At 41.2% G+C, this 22,673-nt stretch overlaps 1 protein-coding gene across 1 annotated transcript in view; it reads right to left on the bottom strand.

Annotated features, from left to right (window-relative positions):
• Positions 1–996: 996 nt before the first annotated feature.
• The window catches only part of Katnal2 (katanin catalytic subunit A1 like 2), a 51,752-nt gene continuing 30,075 nt past the window's right edge, over positions 997–22,673 (bottom strand). The window contains exons 12-16 of the mRNA XM_042675003.1: positions 19,406–19,497; positions 16,223–16,333; positions 3,237–3,399; positions 1,904–2,006; positions 997–1,448 (exon numbers count right to left, since the gene is read on the bottom strand). Of these exons, the coding sequence (XP_042530937.1) occupies positions 1,309–1,448; positions 1,904–2,006; positions 3,237–3,399; positions 16,223–16,333; positions 19,406–19,497 (609 nt within the window). The 3' untranslated portion in view covers positions 997–1,308. The remainder of the gene's footprint in view (positions 1,449–1,903; positions 2,007–3,236; positions 3,400–16,222; positions 16,334–19,405; positions 19,498–22,673) is intronic.

The raw sequence follows: 22,673 nt of genomic DNA, 5'->3' as shown, positions 1-22,673 counted from the left end.
AAGATCCTTATTTGTAAAGATGTTTGGGTTGTGACCTTTAGAAGAAAATACCACATGTTGGGTTAAGTTAACCATATAAATTTGAAAAAGCTTTTAATCTACCTAAAAATATCAATAGAGACTATAGTAGATAATCCTAGTATGTGTTATTTGGTCTCTTCGTCAACACCTCATTAAAATAAAAGCTGAATAAAGAAGTTATAAATTCACATGAATAATCAACAAAAAATGTTAGTGGAAGCAGAAGTGACAAGAATGGTAATCTGGAAGATGGAGAGTAGGTGGCAGCTGGGCATGGTAGTGCACACCTACAGTCCCACCACTCAGGAGGCTGAGACAGGAAGATCCTGAATCACAGACTAGCCTGGGCTACATAATAAGACCCTGTCATATAATGTCCAACTGAAAAGCATGTAGAGCGTCGATAACTGAAGTTGGCACAAAAATAATTCACCAACAATCTACCTTGTGGAACCTGAAAGACCCAGAGGCCCCAGGTTGTGAGGAATAAGGTGGGAGGTGAGGTTGAAAAGGAATTGATTAAAAGTTGGCTAAAAGACTAGTTGTAGATTGATTCCCAGAAATCCTCCCCAGCCAGCAGCCAGATGGCCACCCCTGAGGCAAGTCAGGAAAACAGAGGGCTTCTATTCTCTGGAGAAATGACATCATGGAGGTTTAAGGCCTTAGAGACAATGGGAATGGTAGTGGGCCAGGGTAAGATGCAGAGCTGAAAACAGAGAGTAAGTACAACTGCTTATCTGCAGTAGCTATCTGGTCCCCTCCTCCACAGAGCACCCATGATCTCAAGTATAAGGTTGGTACTTCAAGCTTTATCAACATAAAAGCCCTGAACAAATCCGAAGGCTCATACTTCAACATAAAAAAGGATATTAATAGCAACTCAAACCCCTCAAAAGGAGAATGTTTATCTGATATGATTGGCCATTTAAAGAATAACAGATTTGAGAATATGTTGCAAGGAGAAAAAACAGTAGATACTTAGAAAGTCTTTTACTTCAAATTGCAGAAAGCTCACAAACAAGGAATACTACAGGAAATTGTCAAAATTTTATGGAGTCTTAATTGTGAGACAAGTCTGTTGCTTGGCCTCGTGAGCACATACACATGGAGCTGAAATCTTCTCTACGTTGCTGATATCCATGGTGAAACATTAATAAAAATGTCTATTTACCAAATAACAGTTGTCAAAATTAATCCAGGGATGAAAAACAATCTTTTCCATTCCAATCACAATGTTCTTCTCCAACTTAAGCAAATACCACTGGTCAGGTCAGGATAAGTGTGGTTTCAAACGGACTCAAACTCTTTTTGCCAGGCTGAGTATCTCTCAGTTAGATTCTTTGCTGAGGGCTTGGTGTGAGCCAGCACATCCAAAAAGTCCTCTGTGGTCACTGTATCCAACTGGATCCCAGGAAAATTTCTGTTTTCTGGGTAAAAACAACAGCACAAATCAACCTCCTGGTGATCATTGATCTTGAAAGGCTAATTGAATTTGTTTCAAGACAATGTATAATGCAGCATTCTTAATGGTTAATGTAGCACAAAGGCAAGACAAAAGAAGTCTATAGAAGAAATTAATGTGCAACAGAGTTAGCCCCGGAAGCCCAGACTGCCCCTACACAAAGTGACTTAAATGTATCATCATTGAAGTATTACTTAATATAGTGCCTCAACTGGATCCAGCCCAACTGGGAAAATAAAAGCCAGAGTCCTGAAGAGTTCAACTGTGGACAATGTGGATCCAAAACAACATGGTTGGATAGGGGCTGAGTGCACCAGATGTGACCAGAGAGCTCCTTGCAAGTGTAAAGGCTGCCAAAACCGGGCATCTGGCTCCATCTGCTGGTGAGACTTGGATTTAAAACACAAACACCAAACGTACCTGACTCGTAATTTTCAAGTGCATTGAAGATCTTCCGCACAGGCCTCATGGCTGCTTCCCTGCAGACCAACTTAATGTCAGAGCCGGAGTAGCCCTCTGTCTCCTGAAAGAGCCACAAGCCCGGCCTTTGGTCAGCAGATGGAATGATCATGGCCTTTATAGGTAGCACCCCTGGCTTAGGTTCTGTAACCGTCACTCCCAGACAGTGTACAAAGGTTCCCAGTTAAGAAATGCTGGAAGCCGGGCGCTGGTGGCTCACGCCTGTAATCCTAGCTACTCAGGAGGCTGAGATCTGAGGATCGCGGTTCAAAGCCAGCCCGGGCAGGAGAGACCGTGAGACTCCTATCTCCAATAAACCACCAGGAAACCGGAAGTGGCGCTGTAGCTCAAGTGGTAGAGCGCTCGCCTTGAGCTGAAGAGCTGAGGGACAGCGCCCAGGCCCAGAGTTCAAGCCCCACGACCGACCAAAAAAAAAAGAAATGCTGGAGGGACAGGTGCTGCTAAAAAGCATGATTGCCCGAGATAGCTGGACAGTGGTCCACATGCCTTCCAAACATGGAAGATGCCAGTGGAGACTGGATCACTCAAGTTAGACTTGGTAGAGTCCTTGCACCCAAATCAGAAAAAAAAAATGGCATATACTTGGTTTTGTTTTTGTTTTTGTGCATACTAGGGCTTAACACAGGGCCTAGGTGCTATCCTATAGCTTTTCCTTCAAGGCTTGGCGGTCTACCACTTGAGCAGAGCTCTACTTCAGGCGTTTTGGTTGCTAATTGGAGAGATAAGAGTCTTAGGAACTTGAAGCTTGCTTGGCTTTGAACCATGATTCATAGATGTCAGCCTCCAGAGTAGCTAGTATTACCAGCTGAGCCCTTGGGGCCTGACAATTTGGTTTGTAAATAAAAATCATTCCTGCTCTTTTGAGACCCTGGGGAACCTCAGCTTCATGTGTTCACCCTAAGCAGATAACATGGTAACATGTCCACTACCCTGGAACTACATACAGGTAATAATGAAGGTAAACAAACATGAACCTCAAGCTTTTCTGTTGGCTTATTTCATTTTACAATTAGAGAAGATGAAGCTCAGTGAGTGTTATCCATGAGCTCTCACAGCTAACAAACAGTCAGGCCCACAGGTTCTCTGAATCTAAGCCAGCTCATGTTGTTCCTGTTGGAAGGCTTTCGAGTAACCAGGAGTTCATTCTACCACTGCATGGCGGGGCCATCTTGGGATATCTTCTAGTGTTGAGGAAGGAGCTCCTTACATGACCATGTTAGACAGACAGGTGTTGGACAGTGGCCCACATATGACTCCCTCCAGGTCAGCCCACCTTGCTCAGGACATCATACTTCAGCTCTGTCCGCAGCTCTAAGGCCTGGCTATTGCTCACAGGGGGAAGCCAGTGGTGGATCATGGCCTTCCTGGCTTCCTGGTTAGGGAGATCAACCAGAATCCTCTTCTCTAGGCGCCGTAACATGGCACAGTCCAGCTCCCTGAAACCACAAAAGAACCCGGAAGTGGAGAGAGAGCAACAACACAGAGCTTAAACAACTGCATTTTAAGAACAATTTAGAAGCAAGTCTGCATTTCAACTGTTACTATTTGAGTGGACAAGATAATTACTCCATGATGGTTAAAGAAAGAATTGATGTAAGTAGCAAAGAGAAAGTGAGAGGAAGGAAGTGAAGGAAAGAGAGAGGAAGGAAAGGCCCTTCAACACTTCTCATATATAGGACATGATTTTAGTTGAGAGCAGGTGGTGGAGGAATCCAACTAAGAACAACTAAGCATGTGCATGCTTGTTGCAGCTGTAACATGTATTACTGACTCTCATCTTGCCAGTAATTAAATTATATCTGACCATCACTTAGGCATTCTATAAGGCACATTAACTTTTCTGAAACTCTCATCCTCTGGAATGAATGACTACCTCACCCTGCTGCTCTAGAAAGCTAAGCACTGATACATTCCTTCCTGGGTACCCAGTGCCAGTATGAGCCTTTGAGACACTCATCTGTGCTTCTGTTGGCCAAGGTCATGCAATTTCACAGCTGCAACCTATTTTCACAAACATCTTAATATGAAAATGTCAAACAAACAGAATAAAATATGGCTTCCCATAGACCTAACCACATTGGCTCAGACACAGTTAACATTTCACCCCATTTGTTTAATATATCTTTTTTTTTTTTTTGACATGATCGGTGTTTCAACTCAGGGCCTCATGCTTGCACAACTGGTGCTCTACCACTTGGCCCATACCTCCAGTCTACCAGAGATGGAATCTAGTGGGCTCTTCTGTCCACAGCTGGCATTGAAACCATGATCCTCTGGATTTCAACCTTCTGAGTAGCTATGATTACAAGCATGAGCCATTGATGCCCAGCTTTATCTTTCTGTCTAAGTTGTGTAAGCATGTGTATGTGTATGTGTATGCTGGTACAAGGATTGAATTCAGGGCCTGGGCACTGACCCTGAGATTTTTTTGTTCAAGGCTTGTGCCATAACAGTTGAGCCACTGCTCCACTCCCAGCTTTTTGGTGTTTAATTAGAAATAAGAGTCTCATGGACTTCAAAGCTTCATCCTCAGATCTCAGACTCTTGAATAGATTAGATTATAGATGTGTGCCACTGGCACCAAGCCTGGCTTGGTTTTTTGAGATAAACTCAACATTTTTCTCTGTGTTGTTCTCAAACCATGATCTTACCTACATCTATTGCATAGCTGGGATTACTCCTTCCTAAGTTCTTTCAATGTAGACTATATAATGAAACCCCAGCCCTAAATTCTTTAGTATGCATTTCACAGAAAGGGGAGCATCTGATACAGTTTTTACAGAGTTACAGAATACCTGATACTGTATCCAAGAAACTGCTACTGACTCATGAAATGTCTAATGTATCTCCTAGTGGGATTTTCCCAATCATTCCAACAACATGTAAAATTGTTTGCATATGGTCATGTCTCTTAAATTTATCTTAGATCTAAACTAATCCCTTCCACGTGCGTGCACACATCTGTGTGGTGTGTGTGTGTGTGTGTGTGTGTGTGTGTGTGTGTGTGTGCCAGTACTGTTGTTTGAACTCAGGACCTCATTGTTGCTCATCATGCTTGCTCATGGCCGGTGCTCTACCACTTGAGCCACATCTCCAGCCTACCTTTTGGCTGTTTAATAGGAAATGGAATCTCATGGACTTTTGTCTCTGATCTGGCTTTGAACTCTGATCTGCTGATCTCAGTCGCCTGAGTAGCTAGGATTATAAGCAGGAGCCATAACTAAGAGACCAGTTGTACAATATCTGGATGAACTCATGATGTTTTACTCATGTCCCTCTATCAACTATCCTCTAAGATGGAAATTAGTTCTAAAAGCTTAGTTAGATTCAGGTTAAACATTTTTGGCAAGTAAGTTTCTTAGGTAATGTGTTTCCACATTACATCACACAGTGTCCATATGTCTTCCACCTTCCACCTTCTGTCTTCTAACCATTGAGATACAGCTTTCTACTACAGAGAACATCTGGTTACTATGGGGCTCTCCATCATAAAGGAAACACCTTATGGTAAGTACCAATTATTCTGCATACAAGCCTGGCCTGCCCCCGTATGCCTATAATTCCAGCACTAAGGAGACCGAAGCAAGAGGATGAGGGTTCCAGGAAACCTTGGCTACAGGACAACATCCTATATTAAAAAAAAAAAAACTTACAAAACAAATTCAAACAAACAGAACCCCTAAACAATAACATGATACACAAAAAGAAAATGAAGCCATGCCTTTAAAATTCCGAGGAAAAATAATTTACAATAAAGAAATCTAGGCTGAGAAGTTGGCTTAGTGGTAGAGCGCTTGCCTTGCATGCATGAGGCCCTGGGCTCGATTCCTCAGCACCACATAAGCAGAAAAAAAAGGAAAAGCTGGAAGTGGCGCTGTGGCTGAAGTGGTAGAGCGCTAACCTTGAGCTGAAGAGCTGAGGGACAGCGCCCAGGCCCAGAATTCAAGCCCCACCACCGACAAAAAAGAAAAATCTATAATTTGATCAAACTATCAATCAAGTTGGAGGGAAGAACAAGGACATTTTCAACAAAGAAAGCCTAAACAAAATTTCCTACCCAAACTTTATCAGGAAAACACCAGAGGCCTCTCTCCAAAGGAGAAGAAAAAAAAAACCAAGGGTCTACAAGCATAAGAGAGCCAGATGCAGAAGGAGAAGAACGTCTCCAGGTGGTGAGAGAGGGGCTAGGCCAGCGCCTCCTCAGCACACAGCTGAAGACAAGCTGCTCAGCCCTCAAAAGGAACTGGAAGATACCTCAGCCAGGGCGCAAAGCTGCCAGACAGAGCATCTGAAGTCGTCAGTGACAATTTGGACAGCCCCTACACTTCTTGTCTTTACTCCATTCAATGACTTCTTTATAGGAAGACAAGAATACTTTAGAATAATAGAGTCATGGGGGGGAGACAATTCTTCACTATAGATGTCTGTATTGATCAATTAATGCCCTAAAGCAAGAGATATACCTCAAAACTGCTTGTGGGCACAAAATAAGTGCAACTCTCTGACAGCCAGGCCTGATGAATGCACTTTTAATGACATCAATAATAATAAAATCAAACAAGGGAGGAAACAAAGGACAAATGGAATGTGCCCAGAAATCATTCTTTATGCCAATATGTTTATATTAAAAAAGTGTAACTTGTGGCAACCCCTTGCTCCCACACTTTTATTTTTACACTGGTAGTTCTGTTCTCACAACTCTCTTCAGAAGGAGGAAGTCAGAGGGACAAACAACCAGCAAGGGTGAGACATGAGCTGTCCTGTGAATCACAGTGAAGGCTCAGAGACCTCAGAGCCGGTTCAGGCCTGCTAGCAGCTCTGCCACTGCTCAGTAGAAGACGCAGCTTGCCTGAACCCATGCAGGCTTACACGGCTCACAAGGCTTGGCGCCTGATGGCCAAGCACCTGCACCAGACCTGCAGGTGCCTTTCCTCAGCTTTTTGGCCAGCATCCCCTGCTGAACTGTGTGCTTCCTGGAATAGAAATCATTCCCACACTTTAAAGAATATAGTAACAGAAGAAATAGGTCAAATTTGTTCCTTCAGTAGTGACAATATGTTACTACTTCAGCATGGAAAGGAAGAAGCAAGCTTTGGGTTTACAAGCAAAGTCCTAGCTGTCCAACTCTAACATGACAATCCCTGATAAATAGACTGAGGCATTGTACACTTCTTTGTAGATAATGGGGGCGGGGTGGTGGGAAGAGGTAACACAAGCGTTGAGAGGAGGGGCTGGGTATGTGGCTTAGTGGTAGAGTGCTTGCCTAGCATGCATGAAGCCCTGGGTTGGATTCCTCTGTACCACATACACAGAATTTTTTTTTTTTGGTCAGCCCTGGGGCTTGAACCCTGGGCCTGGGCGCTGTCCTTCAGCTCTTCAGCTCAAGGCGAGCACTCTACCACTTGAGCTACAGTGCCACTTCTGGTTTCCTGGTGGTTTATTGGAGATAGGAGTCTCACAATCTCTCCTGCTCGGGCTGGCTTTGAACCGCAATCCTCAGATCTCAGCCTCCTGAGTAGCTAGGATTACAGGCGTGAGCCACCAGCACCCGCCATACACAGAATTTTTAAGAAAGCATTGAGGGTTATTTTGACTCACACAGGAAGCACCTTCTACTTGAGCCAACTGCTCTCCCTGTCAGCCCTAAGTCTTCTTTTTGCCATCTTTGCTCTGACTTGGGTCAGGTTCTTTATGTGAAACTCCCACTTTGTTCACTAAAAGTGAAATCTTTTTTTTTTAACAGATTCAGAGCAAAAGCCTATAAAAATAAAGGCTGTTATTTCATTTTACTATCTAGTATTAAAATGGCCTCTCTTCCCTATACAACTTAGCTCTGCTTATTGTGAGTACCGTTGTCCTGATGCTGGTAGTAACCCGGCTCAAAGGCAGCTGTGCTTTTATGCATTGGCCCACCAGTGACTACCTTCCAGAGGCCCAGGGTCATGAGCCGAGTCTTGGATTCTTCCTCCCTTCATCAAACAGAATATTCAGTAGCTACTCAAGAAATCCTACTCAGATAGATGGATGGATAGACTTAGGTGCAGGGTGACTGTTTCGTGCAAAATGACCTTATTCTGTACTTAAAAGTCCTGGAATTAGTTATGAAATAAATCTACTTTTTGAAAGTATTTTATAGTCATTATTTCTTTTTTTTTTCTTTTTCAGTTGTGGGGCCTGAACTCTGGGCCTGGGTGCTGTCCCTCAGCTCTTCTGCTCAAGGCTAGTGCTCTACCACTTGAGCCACAGCGGCCACTTCCAGTTTTTTCTGCTTATGTGGTGCTGAGGAATCAAACCCAGGGCCTCATGTATGCGAAGCAAGCACTCTATCACTGAGCCACCTTCCCAGCCCCAGTCATTATTAGTTCTAAGTAATAAAGAACAGCTGCATGGACTTGGGTTTTCGTTTTATTTCCCTCTATCCTGATGAGCATTGGAGACAGCTGTAACTTGGAGCTACTAATGTATACAGTCAGGATGACCCAAGAAAAGCATACTCAACCTAACCAGAGAACTGGAAAGAAATCTGTAGGACAGAAAACCTTCTTAATACTATCTGTTCTAGTCCAGATAACATCAGAACACACACACACACACACACACACACACACACACACACACATACACACACACAACACACACACACACACACACACACCCTTTGTGTTCACGATGTCAAGCTAGGAATTGAGTCATAGAAGGAACATATTAAAAACTCTCCAGAAAAAGAAAAGTGAAATGATGATATCCCACCAGCACCCTACCACCCCCGGACCACAGTGGAATTCTATGTGTGGTAGAGATTTAATAGGTTTGCAGAGGATTATAGGGTCATATTAAGTGTGGGAAAAATTGTTTTATCCAATCTTATTTTTGGAGAATCACATGCACAAAGACACCCCAGCACGCGTGCGTGCATGCGCACACACACACACACGCGCGCGAGCGCACACACACACACACACACACACACACACACCTCCATGCAAAGGACAGAACCTAGGAACTTGAGCATGCTAGGCCAGTGCTTTGCCTCTTAGGCCACACACAGATCCTTTCAAATGTCTTTTGTTTCCAAAATTAGAGTTTTGCTGACCTTGCCCTAGTTAGCCTCAAATTCACCATAATCCCATTTCCCTCTGTGAGAAATGCCTCTTTTCTATCAAGGTAGTTTGCTTCCTTTCCGTTAAGTTTGAGATCATTGTTTTTTTCTGAAAAGTTCTTGCCTTGGCTAGATGTCTTGGCCCTTGGTAATTACATTTTAGCTACAAACATCTCTTTCCTGAGCACTTTGGCATCCTGTTAGAATCTCCTTACCTTTTCATTTCTTCCTGTGAATTAGCCACATCCTTTTGCAGATTGTGAGCCTGAGCTCAGTCAATCTGAGCAGAGGGGCAGGGCCTGCTGCACTAGGGATAAGAAGGGAGCCGCCTGCCTCTCAGTGTGCTTGCCTGCCAGATCTTTGGCTAATAGCACACCCTTCTGCAGAAGCAAAGTTCCTTTTGAGTTAGTGTCCTACGTGACATCCCAACCTCTAAACTATTTCTTACACCTCCTAGCCCTTGTACTTGCTAGAGATATACTCTACCATTTGAATTACATCCTCAGACAGTGGCTCTATAGGGCCATTAAAAAGTCCTGCTCTACAATCCCTAAGAAAAAAAGAGTTGGTATCAATTGCCATGTCTCTGAAATGAGCCTTTCCATTCTCAAGTCAAAAGGATAAAGGTGAACGGGCTGAGGTGGGAATGTTGGGATAAAAGCGATCTGGAGAGTCACTGATGTCCTTTTACACAGGATAGGAATAAGAGTAAATTAGTGTGACTTCAAAGAGAGCTCACTTCCTGACTTCCCATCTCCTAAATCAGCTAGGACAGAATGATGATCATATAAGAAAAAAGCAATCTAGCCAATGACTCCCCCTCTCCGTGTGTGTGGTAGAGGAAGGTTGTAACAGGGAGGTATTCTTGGTCTAGCCAGCCACCACTGGACATTAGCAGCACTGTGAAAGCAGACACTGCCGAAACTTTCAACAGGTTTCCAGTCTAGACTATCACCTATCTGATTAGTCCAGGCCAACACATAATTTTGTCTCTTTTGTTTGCATCCTTGCTAGTCAGTCAATCTCCCCTGTCAATAAGTTTTAATAAATCGTATCTTGTATACTGTCTGTAGGTGTTTTCCTCCATCCCTAGGCAACTCACCCCCTGATTTAATGTAGCTGAGCTCTGTACACTGCACCTACTATGGGGAACACCAGTCAAATCCCTTCTGAAATATATTGTTTAATGCTTACCCACCTATGGCAGGCCGTATTTGAAAAGGGTTGATCTTGTGTCAAGGCACAAGCACCTCAGAGACCACAACTTCTCCCCAGTGCCCAGGAAGGGTTGTGGTTACTATGGGAAGAACCAGGGTTATGTCTAGGGTGCTCTTCAATCACAAGGCTACATCTTTATAAAAACAGTATCTCAGTTCTTCAATACTAATGCGGAGGAAGTCCGCACTGGAAGAAGTCCGTTTACACCAGTGACAGAAAAGCAGTCAGGGTGGTAATTGCTTTGAGGTATTTCAAATGTAGCTGGAAAGGAAGCAGCAGTCAGGAGGAAATGGTACAAAGGAGCCATAGCGCATATCACCACCATTTCAACAACCCATCAAGATAATCTCACCCCTAGTGCAACCAATCTCTTGGCTCTTATGCTTCATTCTAACATTAGAAGAAAGTTGTCCTTGTTTTGTTTTGTTTTTTAGTCCATACTTGGTGACACAAGGTATTTGATTTCTAAGCTTCTTTTTTCTTTTTAAAGATTCCTAGCTCTTTTGGAGGCAACAAGTTCTTGTTTTTCACACAATCTTCACACTTCATTAGAATAGATTATCACGGAGTTAAATAGACATTGAAAGGCAAAATTTTTCTTACTGGTCCCTTCAGCAATTTATTCCTTCTGAACTCCTGTGCCTGAGCTTGTGAATGCTCAACAACGAAGGTGAGTCAAATTAGCCCCAATTGTACTCACTATATTTCTTACACCTGTTTCTTTAAGTGGTAATGTTAAAGATGCAGCATTTGCTAAACTATCGTTGCTTATTTACGTGTCAGATGGCACAAAGGAGCTATATTCTTGCCCTTTCTGTGCTGCTCTAAACCAAGAAAGGTTATCTTATTTTTGGAATAGAAGTGCTGAATAAGCAAAAGCCATCTCGTTGTTGGAGACAACAACTTGTCACTTTGGAGACACACTGGATACATCTAGGGAAAATTATAAGTAAAAAGCAGTATATAACAGCCCAGCATCTGAAAGATGTTGTATACAACAGATACAGCTAACTATAAAGACATTGAGATTCAAGATCTGAGTCTTTGCAAAGTTGTTTTGATCTAATGATTTCTTCCAGAAGGACAAACTGCTTGAGTCACATAGTTATCTTCCTTCGCCTAAGCTGCTGAAGCCATGAAAATATTTGTCTCAATCTTCCTGATAAAGAATATTCATTCCTTAGAGAATATTCTTTTCTTATAGGATTTGTACCAGTGTGTCTCAAGACACTTTTCAAAAAAAAATCTCAACCTTTTCATTCAGTGATTAAATCTCCAGTTAGATGTCTTAATAGCTGGGACTTTATCTTAAGGTTTGTATGTAAGGAAGTTCATTTCAGTGTTATTTCTAATGAAGGTTGGAAGTGTCTTATATGATCAATAGGAGGAATTAAACTGTGGTACAATTGCTGTGGGAATTTTGGGTATCCATTACAAAATTTAATTTTCAAGAATTATTTAATGATAATGGAAATGTTCTTACTCTAATGTTAAGTAATGAAAGCAGGACACTACTCAGAATGCAAAATGATACATGGTCTATTGAAAGATATTTGGCAGTTTTCACCCTCAAGTCCAGACAAATTAATCTTCTGACTCAGCAATGCTATGTGCAAGAACCTGCCCCAAAGATACTCTGGCAAGTACCCAAAGAAATATAAGCACACTGCTACTCACTACAGCTTTATTCTTTTTTTTTTTTTTTGGGTCCAGTTGTGGGGCCTGAACTCTGGACCTGGGCGCTGTCCCTCAGCTCTTCAGCTCAAGGCTCGCGCTCTACTACTTGAGCCACAGTGCCACTTCCGGCTTTTTTCTTTTTGCTAATGTGGTGCTGAGGAATCGAACCCAGGGCCTCACGCATGCAAGGCAAGTGCTCTACCACTGAGCCACCTTCCCAGCCCTACAGCTTTATTCTTAATAACAGAAGTGCAGGAATAACCCAGATGCCCATCATTGGGTGACTGATGGGATAAATTATCATATGCACAACATGGAACACTACTATGTAGCTATCACAAGGAGCCCGGAAGAACGTGTTTACTTATATGGAAAAAAATCTCCTGGACATTTTGACACTTTGTTAAGAGAAAAAAATTAAGATACAGAATGATTTATAGAATGTGCCACCTTCTGTAGAAGAAGAGCAAGTTCAGTTGTTTTATAGTATTTTTTTCCTTTTTTTTTGCCAATGCTGAGGCTTGAACTCAGGGCTTGAGTGCTGTCCTGGAGCCTTTTGGCGGTCAAGGCTAGCACTCTACCACTTGAGGCACAGTGCCACCTCCAGCTTTTCCAAAGTAGTTTATTATAGATAAGTGTCTCACAGACTTTTCTGTCCAGGCTGGCTTTGAACCGAGATCCTCAGATCTCAGCCTCCTGAGTAGCTAGGATTACAGGTGTGAGCTACCAGTATCCAGCTAGAGTATCTTTTTAAATAAAAAAAAAACTTAAAAGTTTAGCTGTGAAACATGGCAGCTTGTTTCTAAATCATGTACTTCTTTTTATTCAATGATTACCAGTCGGGACTGATTTAAACACTCAGGGTATCTAGCAGTCTGAAGAGACAGTTTGGTTATCATAATCTAGGAACTGGGGTTTGGTGATGCTACTGGCATCCCGTTAGGTAGAGGTCAAACATCCCATAATTCACAGGACAGTGCTGTGACAGAATGGTATCAATTGTCAGTGGGGCTGAAGTTGAGGAATCTTGCATTAACTCTTCTATCATAGGCCAGGTTGAGGCCATTTTTCTAATGAGAGCATTTAAAATTAATAATAAGGAACTCAATTATACATGCAAGTATTAGATATATGTCCAAAGTGAATATTAATTATATTAATGCTGTTAGGAATAAAGAATTTTTTAATTAGAGAAAGATATACTTACAAAGTCAAATAATTTACATGAAACCTTATCATTTTAAATGGAAAATACTAGAATGAGTTCATTATTGGCCTCTTTATTTATTAATTAATTTTGTGCAGCATTGGGAATTAGACTCAGTACTTTGAGTACACTAAGCAGGTATTCTACCATTGAGCTATAAAGCCCATTTCTGTCTCTTTTTGAAAGCAGTTCTTAAAAATCCAATGACAAGGCCAAGAACCAATGCTGGCCAGGTAGCAAAGATCACCCCTAATTCTATGACATCATCATCTGAAATATAATTTCCTAGAGAAAAATGGGATTCTAGGAATGAATGACTGATTGCAGATCAGGAACAGAATATAAAAATTGAACCTGGAGCATCTAGTGTAAATAGGAAGCAAGTACATCTTACAGCAAGGACAACTAAGAAACAGAACACCAACAGTATTATTCTATTACTAGATTAGAGGGGCAGAATGAATCTGGGTAGGCAATTATTTCTACTACAGCAATATTGTGGCAATGCACAGATCTGCACTAATATGGTAGACAAGGAATACTTCTGCAAGGATGTCTGAATAGCAGCTGTCTGTTGAACCTTGTACTGGTGTCAGCCTTTTTATTTATCCTTAAAATATCTCTTATGGCCAACATTATGTGTATCAAATTATTTCATGTGATCTGGGCACTGGTGGCTCATGCCTGTAATCCTAGCTACTCAGGAGGCTGAGAGATGAGGATTGCAGTTCAGAGCCAGCCTGGGTAGGAAAGTGTGTGAGACTCTCATCTCCAATAAACTCAGAAAAACCTGGAAGTAGCGCTGTGGCTCAAGTGGTAGAGCACTAGCTTTGAGCACAAAGAAGCTCAGGGACAGCACCCAAGCCCAGAGTTTAAACCCCACGCATTGGTGGGAGAGGGTAAATCTCATGTAACCCTCATCATTGCACCTTGCCTCAACCTCCTTGAATATACAGTGTTCAGGAGGACACACATGCTACCATGGCAGTACTCTACCGTTCCTGAAGTTATCCGTCTTCGGAGAACCTAAACATTGCTTAGGTTGACATATAGAAGTAATCAGTGGCTGCAGAGTGGAAGACAATATTTGCAAGTCATGTATCTACTAGAGGACTTGTATCTAGGGTGTATTCTTAAATATTTAACTTGGAAGTAAAAAGAAATTCCTATAGGTACAAAAGAATTTGAAATGACAAAGAATTTTCTTACATGTACAAAAATTTGAAAAGCCAACAAACAAAACATTTCTCCAAAGACAATATGAAGTTGGCCAATAAGTACATGAAAAAATGCTTAGTGTATCATTAGTCATTACAGAAATAATGCAAATCAAAACCACAGATACCACTTCTCATCTACTTGGATGACTATTCTGTAATCAAAAACACAGATAATAACAAGTGTTTGGAAGGACATGGAGAACCCGAATCCTCATTTGTTGCTAGTGGGAATGTAAAATGGTACAGCCACTTTAGAAAACAGTTGGGAAGCCCTTCAAATGATTCAACAGTTACCAGACGACTTTAATTCTACTCATAGATGTAAGTTTAGGCAAATCTTTAAGCTGGGCATGGTGATTCATACCTCTAATCCTAATTACTAGAGAGGTAAGATTGAAGTTTGAGGCCAACTCAAGCAAAAATTTTGTATCAAGACCCTATCCCAATCAGTAAGCTGGGCTTTCAGAGCATACTTGTATACACATTGTTAAAATGGAAACATTTAACATAATCTTCAAATTTAAAAATGTTGATTAACTCAATATACTAGAAAAAGCTTTTCTAAATATGCCATCTTAAAGCATTTACATATTTAAACAACAGATTTTAAATGGATGTCCTGATATCTTAGTGATGTCTTGTTTGGGACTGCAGAGAGCATATACTAAAAAATAATTTTCTCTTTTGCTCTCTGAGGTGCAAAAATATGCGGGGGGGGGGGGAGGTGGAAATAAAAGGTATGAGAGAGAGTCTCAAGTTCCTGCTCTGTAGTAAGATTGCTGTTGACGTTGGGTAGATTGACCCCTCTTGACCTGATCCCTCTCTGGAAATAGGAGAAACACTGTTCCCATTACCTGCCTCCTGCCTCACCTTTGGCTCTAAAAAATACTATATGAGAAAATATTCTCAGAACTACAAAGGGATTGTAATTATTTTAAAATATATTTTCCAAATAGATAGTAGAGTTTTCCCTAGTCAGCATCTCTTATTTCCCAATTTACTTTTAGAATTCTTTTTAAACCACTCTGGAATACAGTTTGAATGAAACACTCAGGGAGTAGATTATATTTTTTAATTAGAAATTATTTAGATTTCTATTTATTGTACAGCATTAAAAAAAGACTTTCTTCCTAACTTTAAAAAAAGTTTAATTGTAGAACTAATATAAATCTAAGCATCTCATTTCTGGAATATTGTTTGGGACTTGGGAGACTGGAAACATTTTATAGTTCTGTGTGAAAGTCCCACTTACTTTGAAGATAATATAGTCACCTGTTGATAGCCAAGGGCCACTGGTTTCATGACCCCTTACCCCATGGATACCAAAGTTTGAGATTGCTTAAGTCCCTTGTGTAAAACAGCATAGCACTTACATATAACCTGCACATTGCCTCCTCCATCTCTGGAGTAAGTGCTAGGTGAATATTGTTCTACTTTATCTTCTCTTCTTAGTGATGGAAAGAAAAAGGTCTATACATGCTCAGTACCAACACAAGGCTTTATCCTCCCCTTTTCTATCTGCACTTGGCTGAGTCTGTGCATGCAGAGCCAGTGGGTACAGAGACTAACCATAGGTAATTCAGCTTTAAACTCAAAGTGCTCATTTTAAATACTGGCAATATTTAAAATAAAGCAGACCTGACCTGTGTTCTATTACGGTAGAATCTTTCATGGTACTGACAGCAAGAATTGAGGACATAAACAGTAAGCATTCAAATTAATCTTCCAGGACTGGAACCAGACAACTATGCTTTGCATAAAGCACTTCCTATAAAATCTTTATCGGTACTTAGTGGCTCATGAAAATGTATTCAACATGTACTCTTTTGATCTCTTACCATGGCAAGTTAGAAGCAGCTAAGACAAACACAAGATCTTCCGAGCGTGCCAGACCATCCATCTGCACCAGTAGCTCTGTCTTCATTCGAAGGCTTCCTTCGTGTTCTCCCCTAGAGAGAAACAAGAAGACAAGACTCAATGAGTCTAGAACAGGCTCCGTTTTGTTGGTAAAGAGGGCCATTCTTACTAGAGCTAGAGAAAATATACAACTTGGCATTGTAACAGAAAGGAAGTAAGCAAATAAAATAATGATGCTCAAAAGCAAACAAAAGATTTTCAGTGAGTGGGAAAATAACTGAGGTATCACCAGTAGATAAAAACGTAACCCAGTGGGCTGGGAAGGTGGCTCAGTGGTAGAGCGCTTGCCTTGCATGCCTGAGGCCCTGGGTTCCATTCCTCAGCACCACATAAGCAAAAAGAAAAAAGCCAGAAGTGGCGCTGTGGCTCAAGTGGTAGAGCGCTAGCCTTGAGCTGAAGAGCTGAGGGACAGCGCCCAGGCCCAGAGTTCAGGCCCCACGACCAGACCCCCCCCCCCAAAAAAAAAAAAAAAAAGCGTAGCCCAGCTAACCATTTGCAGAATTATTTAGCTATGGGCTGGGAAGATGGCTCAGTGGTAGAGCGCTTGCCTTGCATGCCTGAGGCCCTGGGTTCGATTCCCCAGCACCACATAAGCAAAAAGAAAAAAAGCTGGAAGTGGTGCTGTGGTTCAAGTGGTAGAGCGCTAGCCTTGAGCTGAAGAGCTGAGGGACAGCGCACAGGCCCAGAGTTCAGGCCTCACGACCGGACCCAAAAAAAAAAAAGAATTATTTAGCTAGCATTAGGATTAGGATTATAGGCTCAAGCTTACAATAGATAATAGATCATTATAATAGATTATAGGCTCACGACTATAATCCTAGCTACTCAGGAGGCTGAGATCTGAGTTTGAAGCTAGCCCAGGCAGGCAAGTCTACGAGACTCTTATCTCCAATAAACTACTTAGAAAAGGCCGAAGTGGAGCTGTGGCTCAAGTGGTAGAGTGCTAGCTTTGAACACTTAGCGATTCAGAGACAGTGCCCAGGCCCTGAGTTCAAGCCCCAGGACTGGCAAAAACAAAAAACAAAAAAAAAAGGCATTAATTCAGAATAATCCCTTCCATTGGTGCAGCACACATGATATATAATTAATTTTTAAAAGAGATATATGACTATATATATATATATATCTGCTTTACTCTCTTCTAATGAGATGACAAGACAATGACATGGACTCTGCTTTCTTTGCATAATTGACTAGAGGTAATTTTCTGTGCAAATTTTCCTCCAAGCCCTACCTAAGACACTACTACCAACAAGGAGCAAACTATTTGGACTTGGAGAGCACAAATGGTTTAGATAGAAGCCACATGGACTCTCCTTCTCCTTCACTTGAATAGATTTATTTAAATAAAAATGTGTTTCTTGGACAAGACACTCAACATCTCATTCATGCACATACGTGGTAGTAACCCAAATTAGGTTCAGATTGAGTATTCTTAATCTCAAATGCTTGGGGCCTGAAGATTTTCTTATTTCAGAATTGTTGAACCTTGGACTATTTGCTAATATATAGTTGGGGATGAGACTCCAGTCCAACCATGAAATTAATTTATATTCACATACATTTTATATACATAAAAGTGATTTATATAATTTTTTAAATAACTTTTCATGGTGTGTAATATTCCATTTGTGGTGTCTCATCAGTACTCAAACATTTCAGAGTTTGGGCAATTTTATATATTTGATTTTCAAATTGGGCATGCTCATGTATATAGCTTTGTAGAACCCAACTATCATTTCCTGAGAGGGGACTCTCTCACAGTACAGTTAAATGTCAATTTAGCATTTTGTTGTAACTACAATTCTTTAAACCCAGAAGATCCAAGAAGATTTTTACCACACTTTCTCTTATTTCTTACCCTGGAGTCTTCAAACTCCAGATAAGAAAACTGAGAATGGAGGTATAATGTGTAATATACTCAAGGATGGTAGATGGAGAGCTCCCCTAAAAGCCCAATAAAGGCTGTGGGAGGCCTCATCAGAGGCTAGCAAAGGGGAAAGCCAGTGCACAGGTCACTAGCTTCAGGCAGGACAACAGGGTCTGTCATTACAGGGGAAATGGTGGTCAGATACCCTGGCTGCCTCCGCCATCAGGGTTGGTACAGAGGTGGAGGGCTGCAGCCAGGGACTTACAAGCCACATCAAAGCCATTGGAATCAACTACAGAAATCCTATCCTATCTGGCTGAATCCTCAGGATTGTTTATCCCTGCTGGGAAAATGGTTTCCAATTAGTATGATTTCATAAATTATATTCTAGTTGTACTTCTAACAAGCAAATTATTTGCTTTATTTTATCACTATTAGTTCTGTCTTGCTATAGACCATTAAAGGTCTTTAATAAATGGAGCTGTATTGAGATTTCTCCCAGATCTTTTTTTTTTAAAGCTGAAGGTACCAAATTTAATTTTTTCAAGTCTCAAAGGAAAACATACTTATGATCAAAAGAGAAATTGGTCTTAAAATGAAGCAGACAAAAAGAAAAACTTACCTGGCATTTTGAAAGCCTAAACAAGCCTCTAACGGTCTGAGAAAAATCCCTTCCCCCTGGGGACATGAGCCGACACTTAATCTTTAGAAATAACGTATGTGACTTATTTAAGATCCCACATGCTGGGCCATAACCTGATGCCAGAGAAGTGGGGGCTTTCCTGGCCTCACACACTGTCCAGGACCTCGTGTAGGGAGTGGAACGGAGACTTGGCTCATCCCCCTGGCGTGGTGGTACTCCCCAGGCCCCGCTGGCGGCCCTCTGGCTCCAGAGGAGGCTGTCACGGGCAGCGGCTATTTTGAGCCAGCAGGGCTGGGATCCTGGGGCTGGGTGATCTTCAGGCCTGAAACCCATTCTGTAAGGATGGGGGGAAGGGAGAATAACATTTCCTCCGGTTCTAAAAACTACTTAAATCAGCTATTCAGTTAACAGGATCTAATTTAAAGACCTTTCCATGTGTCTACAGAAAATTTGTGGGCTTATTAATAGGCTCATTCTGCTGGTAAATGTCGATGGGCTTCCGACCATCAAACACACTTACAAAAGGGGAGAAATGATGACCAACACACACACACACACACACACACACACACACACACACGAGTCTGTTACCCAGGAGCCATGCCTCTCTGACTCATCACTGACTCCAACTCATCCAGGAAAATTGTGGAGGGGGCGTGATAGTGGGCAAGTTCAAATAGCACCTACGTGGAGAAAAGCAAAGACATGTTTAAATTCACATATTTAATCTCGTCACCATATACTTAAAGCCCTCAGATACTCACAGAGATTAAAAGCTTAGAATGATTGTAATAATAAGCATTCATTCTACCGTCTGTTATTTCACAGTAACTTTATAATCATTACCATTATTTCTCCCTACTACCACCCCAGGGGGTTGGATGGTCCAATTATTTCCATTTATCACTTGATAAAATTAGAGCCAGAGAGAGTAGGTGGTTAATTCAAGGTTACTAATCATAAATGGGAGAGCAGAAGATAAAACCCAGCTCCCAGGCTGCCAGTTGGCTCGTTAACCCTAGAACCATCCTGTCAATGGCATCTTCTGTTCAGCCATAGAAAGCATTAGAATTCGCAAAATCATGTGATGATGTCTCTCCTTATTCTTTGGAGACAGTGAGAGGCTTATTCTCTCATTCAAGGAAGGCTTAGGACTGTACTTTTCTACTTATGGATACACCAAGGCTGAAAATGTTGTCCCTTTCTGCTTTGCAAATTATCCCATGGGGTCCTCATTTCAACCCTGCTATTGGTAGGGTTCTTGAAGACAATTCTTGATTGAATGAAGATGTTTTACTCCAGGAAAAAAATGTGTAGACTGAACAAGAACAAGAAAGCAACCAGAAAAAACTCAAAAGACAAAAAGAAAACAACCAGCAAAAGAACAGACATACAAAAACAAAATAAGGCGCTCTAAAAAGAGAAAAAGAGATGGGGTGGTAAGGAGAAGAATAGAAAAATCTAAACTTAAAAAAAGCAAACATCTAAAATGGCTCTCTTGAACACCATGTACAATTCTTCACTGGTTGATCAGAGAAAGCAGTAGAGGTGTAGAAATGAATAGAAATTCTTTAATAGCCATGGGGGGATTTATTCTGCATGCCACTTAGCACTAGCAAAGCATCACAGAACAAATACAAGAGCCAGGGGCTAGTTAACAGCTAGAGCATGATTTCTCAGGAATAGCAGCTGAGTTTCCCCCTCAGGTTCAATCACTGAGTGGGAAATTCCTCAACTTCCCTGTTCTCTGCTCAGAGTTTGGTACATCCAGGGTCATGTGTCGGCATTTCCCTTTCACAGAGTCCTGTTCATTGGAGAGAGAGTCTAATGTACTGAGAAAACAAAGGCAAGGCTGGGACACTCACCACAAATGTCTTTTAGGTGTAATGGAGACCACTTAACTATGAACAAGTTTACTTTCCTTCTTTGTTACAAAATGAAAGCCCAAATATCCCTGAAATTAAGGGTGATTACAACAGCAGCCATCTACCTAATGAAGAATATCAGAACAACATACATTTTTAAGGTGCAGGAGACCAGTTGGAAGAACCACACCAAGGGCCTAAGTCTCCACATTGCCCACATTGCTCTTTCCACTCCCATAGAATAAATAGAAATCTGGGTAAGTGCTTCTGGAATTAGTCTAAAATATTCAGAGGTACTTGAAGGAAATTAAATGATAGGGTTGGAGGTAGGGGAGTTGAAAGATGTGAGCATCAACCAGTGTGTGCATTTACTAAAGAGATCACTAAGCTATTCAATACTGCAACTCCTAAAAGGAAAGAACATTATGGGGGCTGGGAGTGGGGAGGAGTAACCCAAAGGTTCCCTATAAATATCTCCTTAATTGGAATACAAAAAGAAACAAATGATAGGCAAAAGTACTCTGATTTAGGGGAAGGGACTAAAGGGCTTTCTTTCTCTGAAAGCTTCACATGCTTGGCAGCATGACCAGTATTTTCCAGTAGGGATGTACCAAGGTCCAGATAATATTTTCCCAAAGCTAAGAAGATGGTTCCCTCATGGTCAAAAAATATGATGTTTCTTTCTTTGGATACTTTGTAATGTCTTGAGCTCATAGTTCTAAATACCACTATTCATAGCAGAGGATGAACCTAAACTAATTCTGGGTATGTCTTTTAAAGATTTTGTATTATTCAATACAAAGAAATGAAATGCACCCCCCCCAAAAAATGGCTGAATTTTAGTTAATTGAAATTGGGCTAGCCAGAATCCCAGGAAATTACAAATATAGGAGTAACTAAATTCTTTTTATGGGGGGGGTGTCTGGTCGTGGGGCCTGAACTCTAGGCCTGGGCACTGTCCCTCAGCCCTTCAGCTAAGGTAGCTAAGGTTAGCGCTCTACCACTTGAGCCACAGTGCCATTTCCAGCTTTTTTCTTTTTTCTTAAGTGATTCTGAGGAATCGAACCCAGGGCCTCATGCACGCAAGGCAAGTGCTCTACCACTGAGCCACCTTCCCAGCCCCCATGGTGTAACTAAATTCTAACCTCATCTTCGGACCTAACTCTGAGTTATGCTCAACATACCAAAGAAGTAGGAGATGTCAATGGATAGTTTTCATACTACAGTCTTGAAGAAATGATAAGAATTTATAAAAATTATAAACTTGAAACAATTTTAAATTTTATATATATATATAGATATATATATATATGTATATAAAGCTGGTATGGTAGCTGATGTCATTTTGGTGTTAGAACATTTGCTTAGTATATGCAAGGCTCTGAGTTTGATCCTCAACACCGCAAATTTTATATGTGTGTCTCTGTATCAAAGTAATATATAATAATAATTGATTTAATTTATTAACCCTCTAAAAATATTCCTTGACTTCCTTAGAGGCCAAAAATGGTTTGGAAATGCATTTTCCAAGGAAACAAAATTGCAGAATAATAGGATAATTTCTTTTTTTTTTAATGTAGCATTTTATATTCACTCAGTACTGATTCCTTATCAATCATTTTTACAGAACACAATAGTTCATCAGGATTTCTGGGAAGGACTGATTTATGTTAAATCATACATCATACACAAGTATTTTCTTGTTTTTTTCTTTTTTTATTTATTTTTTTTTTGGTCCAGTCGTGGGGCCTGAACTCTGGGCCTGGGTGCTGTCCCTCAGCTCTTCAGCTCAAGGCTAGCGCTCTACCACTTGAGCCACAGCACCACTTCCGGCTTTTTTCTTTTTGCTTATGTGGTGCTGAGGAATTGAACCCAGGGCCTCAGGCATGCAAGGCAAGCGCTCTACCACTGAGCCACCTTCCCAGCCCCACAAGTATTTTCTTAAAATAACTAAAAGATACAGTAAAAAAATTTTAATATAAAATATATTGTTG

This window comes from Dipodomys spectabilis, unplaced genomic scaffold, assembly GCF_019054845.1.
Source record: "Dipodomys spectabilis isolate Male_0828 unplaced genomic scaffold, ASM1905484v1 ptg000024l, whole genome shotgun sequence".
NCBI lineage: Eukaryota > Metazoa > Chordata > Mammalia > Rodentia > Heteromyidae > Dipodomys > Dipodomys spectabilis.
Note: the sequence above shows the minus strand (reverse complement) of the source record. Positions and strands in the feature narration are given on the sequence as shown.